The sequence below is a fragment of the Dromaius novaehollandiae genome, chromosome 8, assembly GCF_036370855.1.
Source record: "Dromaius novaehollandiae isolate bDroNov1 chromosome 8, bDroNov1.hap1, whole genome shotgun sequence".
Taxonomy (NCBI): domain Eukaryota; kingdom Metazoa; phylum Chordata; class Aves; order Casuariiformes; family Dromaiidae; genus Dromaius; species Dromaius novaehollandiae.
In genome coordinates this window covers 23,000,251-23,017,689 of record NC_088105.1, presented here as the reverse complement: position 1 = coordinate 23,017,689, position 17,439 = coordinate 23,000,251, and the positions used below count along the sequence as shown (strand labels likewise).

Here is a 17,439-nt window from a genome sequence, read left to right as displayed (position 1 = left end):
CTCTCCAATATAAGACTAAGAAAACCAAAGTATGTATTTTTACTGCACTGAGCGTGCCTTCATTAGAACTGCAAACCATAAGCCAATTTGGAATAATTTTTGACCATATTTTAACTATTCTTTGGCTCTGGAGTAAAGAGTGGTAACTATGTGATAACTAAGGCCTGTACCTTAGAAGCAACTAAACAGTAAATGCTGCCACCTTGTTAAATCATGAAAAATTTATTATCATTACATATATATGAAGATAAAAGATTTCAGTCAATAGTGTTTTGAACAAGCATTTCAGTTAAACATGAACCTGTTAGTGTAGCCGGGCTGAAATTAAACCTAAGGTTAGTGTTTTGCCTTTATTTGGTAATTCACTTCTAGTGTGTATATACAGAATTCATTTTCCTGCTAGAATACCAGACACAGTCATATTGCAACATTTACATTCCCCATATAAAATGTGTAATGTACATTTTCAGCTTGGTGCAGGTATATAAATATGTACAAAACAAACATTATTGTAGTTAATATATTCAGACCAGGTATTATTTAGCAACACCAAAAGTAGATGCACATAAATTTAAGTCAAAACAATCAAAAAAATCCTTTATGACTTTAGTGACCAGTATTTGCATTTATGAAGTAACACAGATAAAGGCTTCTATTTTAAGTCTCCTGTGGGCATCCAATAACTTTAACAAAGACCAAAGTAATCAAGAAGCATAAGATAATTATATATATGTCATGATCAGATGGTTTGCTATCATCCATCTTGATCGCAAATGGATAACAATGTAAAACATACACATTTGTTCAGAGCATAAAATATTGCACAAGAGCAATTGCTTTTGAAGAAAATAGTTCCCATGTTTGTGAACAGCAAAAGTGGTATGCATTAAGGAAATTTATATTTGCATTTTCTGAAACAAGGAACATAAGTAATACTGTCAAAACTGTCATCCATCAACTTCTTCCTAGCCTGTTCTATGGCAATGGTATATCATCAGCAAGATTTGGCAAAGAGAGAAGGCAGACAGACAATAAGTGTGTATGTATTACAGGCCAGACAAGATCCAATAGTTACCTAAACCAACTGCTGAATACTTTCAAGTTTTCTGACAGGTTAAACCTTAAAGATATATGAAAGTCTTCAATTCTAGTCACAGTGATGATCACACAGTAGTAGAGTAAGACTCCATTCTTCTCTGCTTGGAAATAACTTTGCTTGAACTCCCAGTCTGGAGGGCACTTTCCTCAGTATCACTGTCACTGCTGTCTACAACTGTTGGATCCAAAGCCATTTGATCAGTCCTCCTACGCAGGTGAAAGTTCACCCCACTCTCCTGTATGGAGTTAGTTATAAAATCTTCATCAGAAGAATGAAATGATTCATCATCTCCTGTGAAATGGTTGACAATGTGAATCCCATCAAAAGTGGGTTGGTCTGAGAAGTCTTTCTGGCCTTTTAGGCATTTGATCTGTTAAAAAAAAAAAAAAAAAAAAAAAAAAAAAAAAAGAGAGAGAGAGAGAGAGAGAGAGAGAGAGAGAGAGAGAGAGAGAGAGAGAGAGAGAGAAGTCAACAGTTAATCATAGCTGAAGAGTCTAAGAGTAGAAATAAAAACATTTCCCCAAAATAGGTGTCTCTGAACCTTTAATGAATTAAGTGAGATTTAGAAGGAGCACATTTGATGATCACTTGAAAACTTAGCTGGAATCAGAACTGCCAAAGCAACTTCTCATTTCTGGCTACCCAAGCAGAGGCCTCAAAAGGAGGTCTTAAACAGTCCTTGACACTTTCCAAAATTCTTCTTCCACTCCCAGAGTATTTAAGTCTGAAAGCATAAAAATTGAGGTACCTAGAAACAGTAAGGACGAATTCCGCTACAGTAAGGACAAATTCCACTAGGCTATTTACTGCATCTTTAACATCCCCACGAGGGATGCTTAGGCAGTTGCTTTTTCTACAGTAGCCTGTTTTGTCAGTGTTTTTGGGCTTCATGTCTTACCTTTTACAGCTCCATTCCTCCCCCCTGCTTATCACCTCCCCCTTCTCACTTAATAAAAAGCTTTGCTCTCCCTCCAAAGAGCCCTAGTGAATATTGCTGCTGTTTCTTACAGGCAGAGAAAACCAGCATTGAAGAGAAATACTTAGTTCTGCCTACACTGCAAGACCAAATGTCTTTCCATTATCTGATTCAGCGCAGATGAGATTTCAGATCACGAGGTAAGAGAAACTTCTCTTCATACAGCATAAATAGACTAGTTTTAATTCTAAGAGAACATCAAACAACAAAAATGATGATCAGACCATGGATGAACATATTTAACTTTAAATGCACTGTGCTGGAGTGATAAACTATTATAACCATGCATTCAAGATATTCAAAAGTAAAACCTAAAGCTTTAAAGTCTGGCAAGTCTTCTATTTATTTAGTGAAAATAATTGCAACTCTCTGAAGACATATTTGAGGTTATTTCTTAGAATTTCATCTTTTCTATCTTATAGTAGCAACTACCTTGGAGCCAGTTTGACAGTTCAAGAGAGCATAATGATAAAAACCCTAAGGATGTAGAAGGGCATTCAAAATGCTTTACAGAAACTTCCTCAAGCTGCTCTGGGAGCTTCAAAAGGAAGATGCACCAAATATTACTTTGTAAGCAGCTCTTCACAGTAACAAGGATGTGGAAAATAGCAGGATGGAAAAACCTGAAGAGCTGCTTTGCTTGCATCACCAATCTATTTGAGGTTTCTGAGATCTGAAAAGATATTCACCTCAATAAATAAATAGTGCATATAGGTCCTTGCTAATCATACCAATAGAAAGTTTTACCTGTTCATCTAGAGAAGAAGGAATCTCTGTACCTTCCATGGGCTTGTGCAAAAGATGAGAAAAAGACCACAAGATTCACAATCATGCTAGAAGCCTTCAAATTAGGTATTAACTGCATTTAAAAGCTGCAGGTATTACATCACTTTTAATGTACATCAGTGTCCATGTTAGGGATATTGGTACATGCTGTAGATCTAGACTTTCATTTTAAGTACACGTAAAGTTGTTCTTTACATTTTCTTCTCATACACATGGGCTGCAGTTGTTTCAGGAGGAATTTGCCCGTGTAAAGGGCAAATTTAAAAAAAGTTCTACACTTACACAACATAATTCAGGATGTAAGTGAAATCTGTTCATGTCATATATTATACATTGGACAGTAATGTGCATCTAGAATAAGTAGTTCTTACAAGTTTATGTACCTAGATACAGAAAGCCTGATACAGAGACTCTTACACATTAGCACTCAGAAATAATATCGCTGAAATATCCTGTAATACATGTCAGATAGCTACCACATGGAGTTTCCAAAACAAGTATCAATTTTAATCACACACAAAAAAAAAGAAAAACAGAGCAAATCAACAATTCCTCCCCACCCCCACTACAGGAAAAAAAGCCCTTCCAAACAAGGGACTACAATTTTTATATTAAAGTAAGAAATCATGTGCTTTTTAGGTCTGCACTGCTAACCACTGGTTTACCTTAACTACAGAACTTACATTCAGTGGTAGTTGTTTTAAACATTTGGAAAGCCAAGCCACAGATCTCAACTGTTTTCCTGAAGACTTCTTCAATACATTATACCTTCAGATGAACATATTTAGGTAACATGACAGAAACATGGCTTCATAGTTTTAAGTAGGATCCTTTCCAAACACCAAATATGACTGTGTGGAAAAGGCTGTTAGTGAAAAAATTCATAAACAGACACAGCCTTTGCCAAATTCTAAACTGAGTCTGGACAAATAGTCTGATGATGTCTTTTGCTACTTTAATGAAAGGATGCACAACCTGTGACCTTCCAGAAGCACTTTTGGCCTGCAGCCTGTTTGCCTGCTCTCAGGTACTTCTCACATCCAAGGGGAACCAGACCTCTAGCAACAAACATGAATGTACTGTACACAATATATGCAACAAGTCTGCACAGTCATGTAGTCACATAACTGCAATGCAAGCCCTTCTCCATCTGCTTGAAAAATGGTCAGCCCAGCTAGAAGGACTAACAAACACTGTAACATAGAATTTTTGTTATGGGGATTGACTGGCTCAGTAGCAACTCTACTGAAGAGGATCTGGGGGTCCTGACAGACCATAGGCTCAACATGGATCAGCTGTGTCCTCCAGCAGTGAAAGTTACCAGCATACTGGGTTGTACTGACAAAGGCATAGCCAGTACATCACAGGAAGTAATTGTTCTTCTTTAGCTGGTACTCATTAGACTGAATCTGCTCCATTTTGAATTCTGTCATCCCACTCCTCCCTCAATGCAAGAAGTTGATGAGTAGATTTAGTGGAAGGGCACTAAGGCAGTCAAGGGGCTGGAGTTCATGTCCAAGGATGACAGGCCAGGGGAACTGGTCTTGTTTAACCTCGAGAAGTTGGAGAAGGGGGACACTTAATAGCCTTTAAGTATGTAAGAGGAGGATACTAAGAAGAGAAAGCCAGGCTCTTTACTGAAGTGCATGCTGGAGGTGAGACACTGATCATCACTCAAAACAGGAGTTTGAATTGAAAGGAAAAAAAAATGCAAAAAGGATCAGTGAGCATTCGAACAGGTTGCCCAGAAAGTCTGTGGACTCTCCATGTTCAGCAGTTTTCAACACCTGATCAGATGAAGCCCTAAGCAACCTGGTCCAAATTCAGTGTTGACCCTGTTTTGAGTGGGCTGCTGGACTAGAGACCTCCCAGGATCCCTTTCAACTTGAATAATTCTGATTCCATGATGCATAAAAAGCATGACCAACACAATGTATATTCCTGTTACTGTATACTACCATGGTCCATTAGCTCAGTATTCCAACAGTGACAACGGAACTTTTGTTTGCTTTTTTTTTTCTTTTTCTTTTTTCTTTTTTTCTTTTTTTCTTTTTTTTTTTTAAAGGGACAGCATATGAATTAGGTGATCTCTAAAGGTCTCTTCTAACCTCATGTTCTGCAATTCTGTGAACATGGCCAATTTTTACAGTCCATTCCATTCATATTCCCAGGCCCCACTCACTGATCTACAACTGCTGTAGCAGACAGTACAGCTCTGCCTAATGGTTTCAGCATCCATTTACAGGTAGTTTGTCCATGACTGAGTTTTCAGACTTGCTAATACTTCTACCTCCACAGCTTCCTGGGGCAGTAAGTTCCAGGAATTCCTTTAGCTGTTTTAAACTCACCTCCTACTTGTTTTAGTAAGTACCCCCCAGCTCTAGTAATGCAGAGGACTGGTCAAAAAACAGTTCTGCAGTCATGATTCTTAAGCCTTGATCATAACCCTTCTCTCCAAACTGATGAGTCCCAGCCCTTCTAGTCTCTCCTCAAAGTAGCAGCTTAAGCCTGTTAATCATTCAGTTGCCCTTTTATGTACCTTCTTTAACTTCTTTACATCCAGCTTGAGGTGTGGGGACCAGCAGTACACCCACTATGCTGTTCTTAATATACTTCCTGTTGATGCCAAACATTGTCTGGGCTGTTCTGTCTGCTGCTGGTGCATATTAAGCCAATGACGTCAGAAGACTCTCAGTGATGACTCCAAAACATCTTTCCTGAAGTGTAACCACCAATTCTATGTTTGCCATTATGTAAGTATGGCTTAGATTTTTCCATAGATAAATTACCTTAAATTTATTTCCATTGAAGCTCATCTGCTGTACCATTTTGCTCACTCAATTTTAAGAGAGAATTCTGGAGATCCTTGCCACCAGCATGTTACTTGAACATGAAAAAGAGCTTAAAGTAGGAAGTAAAGCATCATGCCAAGGTCTTTTTGTTAAAGTAGCCAAGCATATCAAAGTCATGGGAAGTCTGGGCAAGGGCCCAGAAAAAAGAAAAAACACACACTTCTTTTCTCTCTGTCCTTAACAGTAAAATTATTCCACCCTCAGGAAAAAGGAATGGCCTCTTCCTTGCATCAGTCTCAGCAGAATATGGACTTATACCACAGATATACACCACTTCCGTTTTCTTTTGTGAAAGAACCAACTAGTTAAAGTGTTTCAGTGTTGGGGCTGTCTGTCCTTTGTATGAAAAAAAACTAGACCTCTTAACCCCTGATTGGTGGCATTCACCTGAATCTCTGTTGTTTCTTAATGCTTCAGTTTCACAAGAATCTCAGATCTGATCAGGTCTGTAAAAAAGACAGGTCTGGTAAACTCACATGTATTGCTTTTAAATCTCAAATCAAGATTGCTCTCGTCTAGATGACTAGCTTTAACCCAGTTTTCACTACACGTGGTAGCGTGTCACTAATCGCATGGTCTTTAGGACATTTCAAAGAACTAGTAATGTTGTCCAACCAAAACATTTCATCATCATTCTTTCAAAAGCTGGCTGGATCAAGAACAAAATCTTAATAATGATGATGTTTGCTTTTATATGTTTTCTTGTACCTAAAGAATTAAATATTTTAAAGACAAACTGTATATCCTACTTCAACATATGAAAAGACCCTAATTACACATACTCTTAAAGGGTAACAGCATACCTTCACAAATTCAGAGGACTGAAAAAAGGCAGACAGCGTATTAAAAATCAGATCCTTGGACCTCAAAATAAGCTTTCTTACCTGATGTTGACTGCCTCATCAAGCCAGGCATGAAGGAGAGAGAGTAAAGAGAAATTTAGAGCTTTTAATACAATTGAAAACTTCCTCCATTTTAAATGACGGATGCCAGTCAGTTGCAAACAAATTCAATTTTTAAGCCCCTTTGATTTTTAAATATAGAACATCAGTCAAATTTTAAAGTAGGACTATGTGATAAGAAGTTCTACTTAAATTCTAGGAGACATTCTGATTTTGGAACCTGTGAGATTTTTAGCTAGAAATTCAGTGGTGGAAAGAAGTCAAATTCTAAAGTGTTAGTCTGTTTCCTTTTAAAGGCTTCAGTGACCTATTCTTGAAATTTACCCAATTCTGAAGTGATGAAGAATGATCTTAACAATACTTGCCAGTAAATATTCAATCTATTCACAATAGAGTAACCATGCAATACACAAGTGAGATCAAAATACGATCAAAATATAAAATGCCTTCAGTGAATAAAATTAGTTTTGGTAGAAGATAGCATGCTAAATTCATATTTTAAAAATAAAGTTGCTGAAATTTCAGTGGTTCTCCTAAACAGGAAGTACCACCTAAAAATCAGAAGCCTTTCTTTATACATCTCTACTTTAATAATAGTAGTAAAACTCAGTAACATTTCCTGGTTATACAACAGAGATGATGCAAAAGAAAACTAAAACATTGCTGAAAATACAGTATAACCATGTTTAGCCAAAAAGAAACAAATCATAAGTGTTTTCAAATACCTATCCTATAATCCAGTAAAACACTGTCAACTTGGGAACATCGAAAGTGATTTAACAGTCAAAAAGTCTAACTACAAGTAAAGTAAAAGTATCAGTTAAGTTTAAGATCCATTACATTCTATTTAACATGGATAAAAGCAATGTAACTGGAATTCTTAAAAGTTTGAGACTAATGATCCACAGTGTAAAATGAGATCCCTTACACTTACAACAGTTGGCTGCTACTCACTGCTGACCCTCATGTTGTGAGAGCGTGCACTCCATTTTAAGACATACACTAGCACGCTATCCCTTTAAAAAAACTCCAACAATTTCATTCAGATAAATGTTTATCTCAAAGAAAATAAAGCAGTCATAGCACTGCAGCCAGAATGAATAGGAAATAAGTCTCAACTCAAGAGATGAATGTCAGTATTACATCCAGTAGGTATCATAACACAAATGTTTCTGCAGATGCACTCAAAGAGAATGAGCAAACAAAAAGTTAAGGTTACAGGCCTTTACCATACTACTTTTTCACCTCCATGAATGTAAGAGTGTCCTTAGAGGTCTTAAGCTCTCTGAAGCCTGTTTTTAAACTTGTTAAGGTTGCACTTCCACAGCAAGCCACATTCATATCGAAACCATCACAACATGAGCTCTGCACAAGTGGAGACATCACAAGCTAAACCTAGTAGCTGCAGAAACTAATATTAGCAATCCATCACTTAAAACAATCCTTAGCAAGCTTTAATGGTTGTAGTGCAAATGAGGTTTTTGAAAGTTCCCCAAACAACCTCTTACATATGCAGCTTCCTTATATAAAGGAGATTGCTAGGTGTGTTTTGTGAGGGAACTATATTAAAGCATTTTCACAAAATGCTATTGTTTACTGCTCTTTGAAAAGTATTACTTACTATAAGTGCTAATCCTAAAGAAAAAAATTAACACAAAAGAGAACTTTAAAGACATCTCATTTTCCTCAATCAGGAGGCAGATTTTACCCAAACATGTGGCTCATATGCAAGAGATAGAGGACAGTCTTTTGAGAACTTCCTGTCAATTTGTATAGCTCTCAAGATTATCTGTAAAATAAGTCATCAACGCATAAGACAGCATTCTCTGTGAAGAAACCCAATGACATTTTCTAAACAAACTTAGTCTAGTTTGTTAAACTAAAAATGTGTTATGATTGCAAGTCTATTAGGACAAAGCTCAAGGTTGTGGCTTTTATTTCAGTATTGGTGAATTTCCTGTTTCACTTAACATTAGCATTTTTTAACGCTATGGCTATAGATACAATCCTAATTACGATTGTTAACTTGTATATAACAGCCATCAGCAATCAATACTGCAAATTATGATGATGATTCAAGAGGCCCAAACCAACCAGGCTGGAACACAGGTGCTGAATCCAGGAATTCCTATTTGCTCAACTTGCTCCAGTTGCCAGATAACCACTGTCCCTCCTGTGGAACACAGGAGGACATGGACTTGCTGTTTGGAAGACAGCAGCTGAGAGGGACTGCATGGGCTCCCCTTCCCTGATGTCCATATGAAAGACAGATGGCCTTTCACACATCTCTCTCTCAAACCATTTTGATTTCTTCAATGCAGTATTTATCGCTAGATTTAAAAACTGAAGAAATTAGAGTATTACTGTAGACCTCAAGAGATCTGCATTAAATACCTTAGAAAAGATGAACCTTTTTTCCTTTCCATGTCTGCCTCAGAACACAAAGAGATCCACTTCATAGAGGAATCTAGGAAAAAGGTTACCTCTTCACTTGTTGCTTTCAGACAATTCTTTATTTATAAAATTAAAATTAAAGCCGTTACAACTCTTTCAGAACAAATTTGAGTCATCTCAGATTTTCTAAAGAAATTCTGCTTCAGGTTAAGGTCTGACTCACTAATTTTGAAATGGATAGAATAGACAGTTAATTATACTTTTAACGATGAAGTGTTATGCTATTTCATTTACTGTTCCTTTCCCTGAGATACCGTAATGTCAATTTTTTTTTAAAAAAAGCAAATTGGCTAGATCTCTAGTGGTTGAAAAGCAAGCTGTTCAACACTTTCTGATTTATTGTTGGAGAGACATGGACATAAGGAAAGGGAATGCATTTAGAATGAAAAACTGGAAAATTTCAGGGAATTGTTAATAGAACACTAACATGGACAAAACCACTTACTTCTCATTGTAATTCACCTAAACTACAAATATTAAAATGAGCCTGAATCATTAATATGGGTGAGGGGAGGGAGTTTTCACAAATACGGGCTCTAGCAGATGGGAATCACCACTACATAGCTTTATGGTTTGTTGTTGCTTTGCTTCCCCACAAGTGATTTTTGCAATGCAGTGCCAAAGATTCTAATCAGAATATTTAATTAAGAAACAGAGCAAGACTAAAGCAAAAATCAGACAAATGGAAATTGCCGTTTAAAAATCTGGTGCATTAGGTACCGTCACTTAAGACAACAGGAAATGCCTTGATCATGCTTATGCGTAGTGTGCAGTAACAGCCTTTCAAAGTTTGTTTGCAAAATTGTTTCCTTCGTTTAGTAGTTAATAATCTATTATTACACATTTCATTTGTCATGGAGTTTTTTTTAAATATAACTTTGTCTTTAATATACTTCAAATGCAGAAATTCATTTCCTCATCTAAAAATTCACTCAGCAGAAGTTTGTCAGATAAACAAAATGCTGATTTTTAAGGAGTCTAGCAACGTAATTTGAAATGAAGTTCTTAGCCAGTCACTGCAGCAAGAGCCAAGCTGCACTCCAGCATACTCGAGATTGTGGGACGCACCTCTGCACGTTTAGCCATTTATTTGGGATCGAGTTTGGCATGACTCAAATGGGAATCCTGTACAATCAACAACAAACCTGATAAAAGTCAGTGATTCCAGATTAGTGAAAGTTTAATGACTTCAAAAAAACCCCAAATCTTTCCTAAAAAAACTAACTCTGCTTTGTATGGATGAGTTCAGAGTTAATAGCTGCATTTTGCTTCCTGCTGACATTCCCCCCATCACAGCCTCCAAGAATTCTATACGCACATAGCAACATAAAATCAGTTAGCAAAGAAATTCTTAGAGGACTTGCTGGAGTTCTGGTTCCTCCTTTTAAGATAATAATAAAATGGTTCTTGCAGGAAAGTCTGTTTGATCTCTTAGGGTTTTTAGGTAAAGCAGAAGCAGGTAGAAGAAATTATTTAATTTTATATTACTTTCAGTATGCCAGAAGGGTTCAAAGACATCAAGTTTGCAGTATAGCTGCATATGAATTACATGTAACTGCATAATGGTAAGAAGACTCCAGATCTGTCCATATCCAGTTCTTGCCTCCAGGCTTTCATGTGTGTTTGAACGTCTTGATCCACACGGTTTCAAAAGAGGACAACTGTTTCTGGAGTTCATAAATTGAATTCACACTAATATAAAATGATCTATCAATTTGTTACAGCAATTGCAACAAAAAATCCTTGAAACTGGCAACAACAGAAGCTGACTGGGAGCCAGAGCACACTTGAAAGCCCTGGCCTAAGTTTATTGTGGGCCCAAGCCACAACAGCAGTGAATGGTGACATTATATAGCAGAATTTTCAGCTCTATCAATATGGCTGCTTTTCTTAAAGCAACCAAAGAGTCTCTGGACCGAGATTTTTTCAGCCATGTACAGTGGGATTAAAAAGAACAGTCATAAGATGCTACAACACTGATGAATGGGGAAAGATTCATCAATTAATTCTTCGGAATCCAAGTTTACTTAAGTGATAGTTCTCCTGTTTAGAGAATTACTTTTGGGTCATCCTTTAGAAAGTAAGTTTTAAAAGCAGAGTAACATACTGGCACATATTTATCTCAAATGAACTTTGCTGACCATATCACTAGACAGAGTTCAAACCATTGCAGTGTGTCATAAGTGAACAGTAAAACAGCAGCAAGAAATTTCCATGACTGAGTCATTTCAGGCTTATTTCTTACAGCACTTAAATATTTGGCTTCTATGTTTTATATTGTTAGGTTCTGCAAGTCATATGCAGTCTCAAAGTAGTACAAAATGCTTTACAAAGTCTCTATAGATGCCAGCAAGTTTAAATCAGACTGTACAAGCTTTAATGCATTAAAAAAAAAAAGAAAAAAAAAAAAGCCACCAAAAGCTAGTCTCTAGCTGCTCTATATACTTCAGACTGCTCTGACTGTGCTCTTACATTTTTTGACTATGTGTTAAAAATCAAAAAAAACCCAAAACTCAAAGTGGTTTTACAATATTATCAGTTAAAGAGCTCTTGAGCCAAAAGGAAATAAGATGTTAAATATATGTTGTATATCAGTTTTACCAAAGACAAGTCTGCTGTATTGTAAACGTGACAAAGATTAAAACTAGCAACAAGTGTTCAGACCGGAAGGTTTCCAGTGAATCAGAACAGGAAACCAATAAAGCGATCAATGGGAGGTCATGACTTTTTGATCACTGCACTATATGGTTAAAGAATCTGTTTTTGATCTACTGCCATATAATCAAATTCAACTTTGAAGTCCTATAACAAGTGTGTAGTTAAAATAGTAACAGGGCTAAGGAAGTACCCCACTTTTGAGCTACAACTATTTTCAAAAGAAAACAGTATTTGGTAAGTATAAGTCAAATTTTATCTATTTAGGGAATTTTTCTAAAATCTGGCAAAGCAGTTGTAAGGAGATTGTATGCGATTCAAAGAGGAAAATTCTAAGCTGACCCAGCCCTAGGAAGTTTCTATAAATAATCAGGTGGAAGAAAAGTTCCCAGAAACTCTTCCTACAAGAAGTTCTAATGAAAGTGTTTATTTGGAGTAAGGACATGGCAACAAAAGTATTTTAAAACAGCAGCATGATCACATTGAAGGTACTGCAATTGTTCTGGAATTATGTCCAGGGAACTACCTAAATCTCATTGCTCCTTTTCTTCAGAGCAGGCATCTATAAATAGAAAAACTACTGAAACCTCAAGCATTAACTAGAATGTACTGGCTGGTACAGAGACTGAAAACATACCCATTATGAGTAACAGTTACAGGAAATGACCATTCACACTTTTACTCTGTCCTTTTAAAACAGGAGTTAACATTGGCCTTTTTTAGGTGGACTAGGTAACATTTATTTTTGCCTCTGATCCCAGAAATTGCTCCCACCTGTGCTGGCTGCCATGCTGATATGAAAGTGATAAAAGAATTTCAAAAAGGATTTCCACTGTGTTTTCACTGTATGCTCCACATATATTCAGATAACTGATAATATGCCTGTGTAAATTTTATGCATAGCATTCCTCTTATGAGTTTAAGTAGAACACAGTTGGGACCTGTGTATGGTGGCTAACATTCAAAATAATTTTTGCAAGAAACAACTATTCAGATAAGTTCAACCAGGAGGTCCTCAATCACTACACTTTTCAATAACCAGCACTCGATTTGCAAGTGAAAACATAAGGTGGACCCTGACAGCTCTATATGGTAGAGCAGACAGGTCACACAGCTTAACTAAGGTTCAAGACTCATTGTTGCTATGATAATGGAGTAACATTATCTAAAATTAGTTTGTTTGCTTTGGCAATCTAGCCAAAACTCTAAACTGGAACTTAGTAAAGTATAGCTAGCTACATGCATCTCATACTGTAATCAATGACTAGTACTACATTCCTCTGCAAGACCTATCTGGAGCTTTGACACAGTGGGATACACTATCAGGAAAAAAAGGAGGCAGGGGGAATATTTCTAAAGAGAACAATCACCAATCTTTATTTTATCACTGAATCTAATTAGACAGTAGTGGCAGCGAAACAGCTGTACTCATCTTTTAGTCCCACTGCAGTGAACAAAGAGCCATACCTACTCTGTTTCTGAGGACAGACTACACCACTGTCCTGGTTATACCATTCACATTTAGAGGTTTCCTTTACTCATGAGAATCAAAAGGCTTTCTTTTCTTTTCTTTTTCTTTTCTTTTTTTTTGGCAGGGGGGAGGGAGGATAGAAGTGAGGGAGGAAGAGCTACAGAGATGGAGTCTGTGGCCAAGGATTTGTTGAATGGAAAGCCATTAGTATGGAATCAATCAGTCTTGCCTTTCTGAGTAAGTGTAACATGTCTGTGTTAATTATATGTCATCACTCATTAAAAAGTAATTGAAATAAATCACTGGTGTTTACAATATACATACAATGATTCTATTCTGCAGTAAGGCTTCTGCCAGTTGACTACTTAAGACCGACAGCTTCTAAAGTCAGTGGGTTGTTTTTTTTTTTTTTTTTTTTTTTTTTTTTTTTTTTTTAAAGGGCAGGGTAACTAAACTGGAGCCAGAATCATAAGGATTAAGACTTCTAGTCAGTTCAGTCTTGCACTTCTGCAACAGTCTTGGTACTTATCAAGCCAGTATAACATCTTTGATTCTCAAGGACAAGCTGAATTCAAAGACAAAAAATAAGCAATTGACTTTTCAAAACCATAGAGCATATATTTAACTATCCTGTGTAGACAAAGCTGCTACATTAGATTGGGTGTTTGCAAACCACATGACCTCACAAACGCTATCTTATCACATCACAGGTTCCTCAGACTGACCACAACCACTTAAATCAGACTCCGCCAGCACAGAGCCTCTGTATCTTTGACACGTACTACTAAAGCAACTACATTTTTAGCTGTCCAGCAGCCTTGCAAAAACTTTGCTTGTGGGGAGGGAAAAATCTGATGGTCTCTTGTCCAACTGTGCTTGCAAGATATGGTAAAAGAAAAGCACATGATTTATTGTGCTATAAACTTCCACCACAAGTTGAAATGCTTACTCTCTAAATCTGAGGGCTAACATATTTCCTTTCAGGGACAATTTTTCTTATCAAGTCAGAAAACATTTATAGAGAACCAACTATTTTGAAAGTATTTGTCTTTAGTAAAACAAACTATATTAGAAGGTGTTAATGTGATTCCGGTCAGTATTGAGAAAGAAAACAAGTGTTCTGTAAAATTTAATACAATAGTTTTAACCAGCATTATAGTTTTAGTGAGAACTATGAAGTGCGAACAATGTAAAAATTAACTGAAACATTGCAGAAAATAAATCTTACCAAGATTAGCTGTTCTTAGTTTTATGAGAATAAGTGAGGGAAAAGTACATGGAAGGCAAGCAGTACACTCCTTCCAACCTTTCATGAATCCCATTATCTCCAGTAGAAAAGAGGGAGAAAAAAATAAGTTGACAAAAGAGTGGAAAAGTAATAAATTCAATTATAAATGTTACTGGAAAAGTACTAAGCCTTTCTGGACTTGCTATTTTTCCCTTAGTTCTGATGAAGTAAGCATTACAGATTTCTGTTTCAAAGATATCCAAACACCGACAAATCTAGTTGCTCTCAGTCTCATTTGCCCACGTGATCTAATCCGCCTCGCAAGCCTGGAAAGTTCAGTCATCACCCTAGAAGGCTGTCTTCAGCAGAGGCTTGGTTTCTAGTAGGCTGGAGTTTAACTAGACTTCACTTTCCCCAGTTAATCCTTGTACCTCCATCACCCAGAGGTATGTGCAACTCATTTGTAGCTGTAAGGTAATTTAAAGATGCAGCCACACTGCATTCACTCATGACTCCAACACAGTTTAGGCACACCTGAGCTAGGCAGTTGGGTACCAGTTTAACTACAGCAGAGTGAAGCTCTCTAGAATGATTTACCCTCCTTCTGAATATAGTCCACTAGTGCTTCAGATAAGAGAACATTTGATTAGGGTAAGCACTGAATGTGACTCAAAGGAAGCCTAATAACAAAATTAACAGGGGAAAGGAATAATGCTTCCTGCTGCTCTCCACCATGGACATGCCCAGTAACATGCCCAGCTGTTACTGCTGCAAGAGGAGCAGGAGCCAGCAATGCTGCTAGAAGTGGCCAACCCATCTCATGCTGCACCAGCAGCCACAAGCAGCAGCATGATTCTGCTCATCTACAGCAGCAGCCATCATTTAGCTGCTTGTACAAGCATTCCCTCATCTCCACAGGGAAGAGAAGCTAATCAGAAAAAAAAAAAAAAAAGAGAGAAAATAGTTTGGCAGCTTTTAAATACAGCTTACCTTCTACACAAGTTCATGGTATTTAAGGCCAAAGGAACTGTTAATGTGGTTTAAACTTGCCTGTATTACAGTACATTGAATTTTATTTAGTTGTTGTATCATGGGGCTTGTACAGTTTTTTTTTTCTGATCCTTCACGCTGATGGCTATGGTTTAATTTCCCTTCTCCATTTTAGTTTCAACAGGGAAAACCTGGAAAGCTACCCCAAATTACAAAATGTATCCTTATCCATGGCTTCAACCCTCTTCCCAATCACTCTGTTAGTCATATCTTATGCATTATCTATCTTTAAAGTAATTACTTAAAGTGTCTTGAATTTTATTTACACAAGCAAAATCCTTTAAAAGCATAGTATTTAATCTCCAACTTTTATATCTCTTTTCATTAAGCCAATCTTAAAGTGTTAGCTCACCAGGAACAAGATCAGACCATGAGATAACACCTATATCAAATCTTACTGACTACATTAGGTTCTTACAACATAATATAAGATCCATTCCTAGATAAAATTTTATGTGTGGGGGAGTGGAAAAGTAGTCACTACTTCTTTGAGAGACCAAGTTTTCAGACACTGAAAATGGGAAACACTTAAAAAGTTCCCCCTTTTCTGCTTTGCCAATAAGCAAGAATTTAGTCACCAGAATTTCCCTCAAAGTTACCATTATAGCCTTCTAAAAGCCTCAAAAAATTGCTTTGGAGAGTAATAATGCTCCAAACATCTGTCTTGTTCTTTTCCATCAGCCACGCTTAAATATTGTAAAACGGGTAGCTTGAGGAAGGTTTTCTAATCTTTGGAACAGTGTGGCACACTAGTTTCAGGATTTTCGTTTTCATTCAAGTATTAAAAATAAATGCATAAGACTTGCAACAATCTCATCCTTGCTTCCTCTTGAAATATTTTTTAGTAATTTTGTAAGTGCATATCATTACAAACAAATAGCTAGGAGAAACCTAGTTCCATATCCTGTCTTTGACACTGGTTTGGGAAAGAATGTAACACAAGGCAAATACGTAGTGATACTGTCCTAGATTATTCTTCCCAACCTCCAGCAATTAGCTCATTTCTTATGATAGGAGTAGCATTTGTGTATCACCACAAGAATTTTTTCTATGAATTTTGGCAGTTTTTTTTGATTTGTATTAATACAGGTTTTAGTATCTTCAGCAGTTTTGGAACAAAAGGAATTTCATCTTAATTTGCAAAAATCATTTCCTGTAGTATTTTTTCCCCAGTACACCTCCAGTTTAACCTGATGATCTTAATTTTTGCACTGGAAGAGATGTGAACAAATGCTCTCTATCCATCTTCATTCCACTTGCAGTTTTGTGGGTTTGTTATACCCTCTATTCAAAAATCCTTGGATTCAAAAAAACCTGAGCATTTTACTTTACTAAGGCTGACTAGACTCCAGAAGTAGGTGAGTAGCAGTTAGTTGGTCCTCCTTCTTAGGGCTGCAAGTTATGTTGCTTGTTGAAGGTGGCTAGACAACAGCTAGAATGGCATGAGAAGCAGAAGAAAGGACATCTCAAGAAACAAGCCAAATTGCAAAATAAATTTCAAAACTTGTTATTTTGCTTTATGTTCCCTGTTAACTCTGTGTTACTAAGCTTTTAGCGTTAGTTCAGTCAAGTCCTAGTTTATTCAGTTTTGTATTCCCTGGGAATGGCAAGAGATGTAGGACAAAGATCACAGTATCTTTTGACAGCTATACTCAAAGCTAAAACAAAAAAAAGTTTGCAGGTAAGCTCCCAGGAGCCACCTTCTCTCCTCAAGTGAGGATCTCTTAACCCTACAGAGATCTGGGAAACCTTTCATCTGGAAATCATTCTTCACATCTAAAAAGATGAAGAGCATGTTCCCAAAAGGTGCCAGGATTCCAAAAAAAAAAGCAGATTTTGTAGGTCAAAGTGGCAAGTGACCTGTCTTAAAAGATCTCTCCCCCCCCCCAAATAAAACCAACAAAAAAACCACATCACTAAGTTAGTTCTTTGAGTATTTTTCAACTTCCTCCAAGTTAAAAACCAC

At 36.8% G+C, this 17,439-nt stretch overlaps 1 protein-coding gene across 9 annotated transcripts in view; it reads right to left on the bottom strand.

Annotated features, from left to right (window-relative positions):
• Nucleotides 1–201: 201 nt before the first annotated feature.
• Nucleotides 202–17,439, bottom strand: part of EVI5 (ecotropic viral integration site 5) — an 88,397-nt gene continuing 71,159 nt past the window's right edge. For 7 of the 9 annotated variants that reach the window (XM_026116441.2, XM_026116439.2, XM_026116443.2 and 4 more), the window contains one exon: nucleotides 202–1,469. In XM_026116441.2, coding sequence (XP_025972226.1) covers nucleotides 1,164–1,469 — 306 coding nt within the window. In that variant the 3' untranslated portion in view covers nucleotides 202–1,163. Of the gene's footprint in view, nucleotides 9,083–17,439 lie in introns of all 9 variants that reach the window. The other 2 variants (XR_010390198.1, XM_064515913.1) reach the window with 2 other exon arrangements.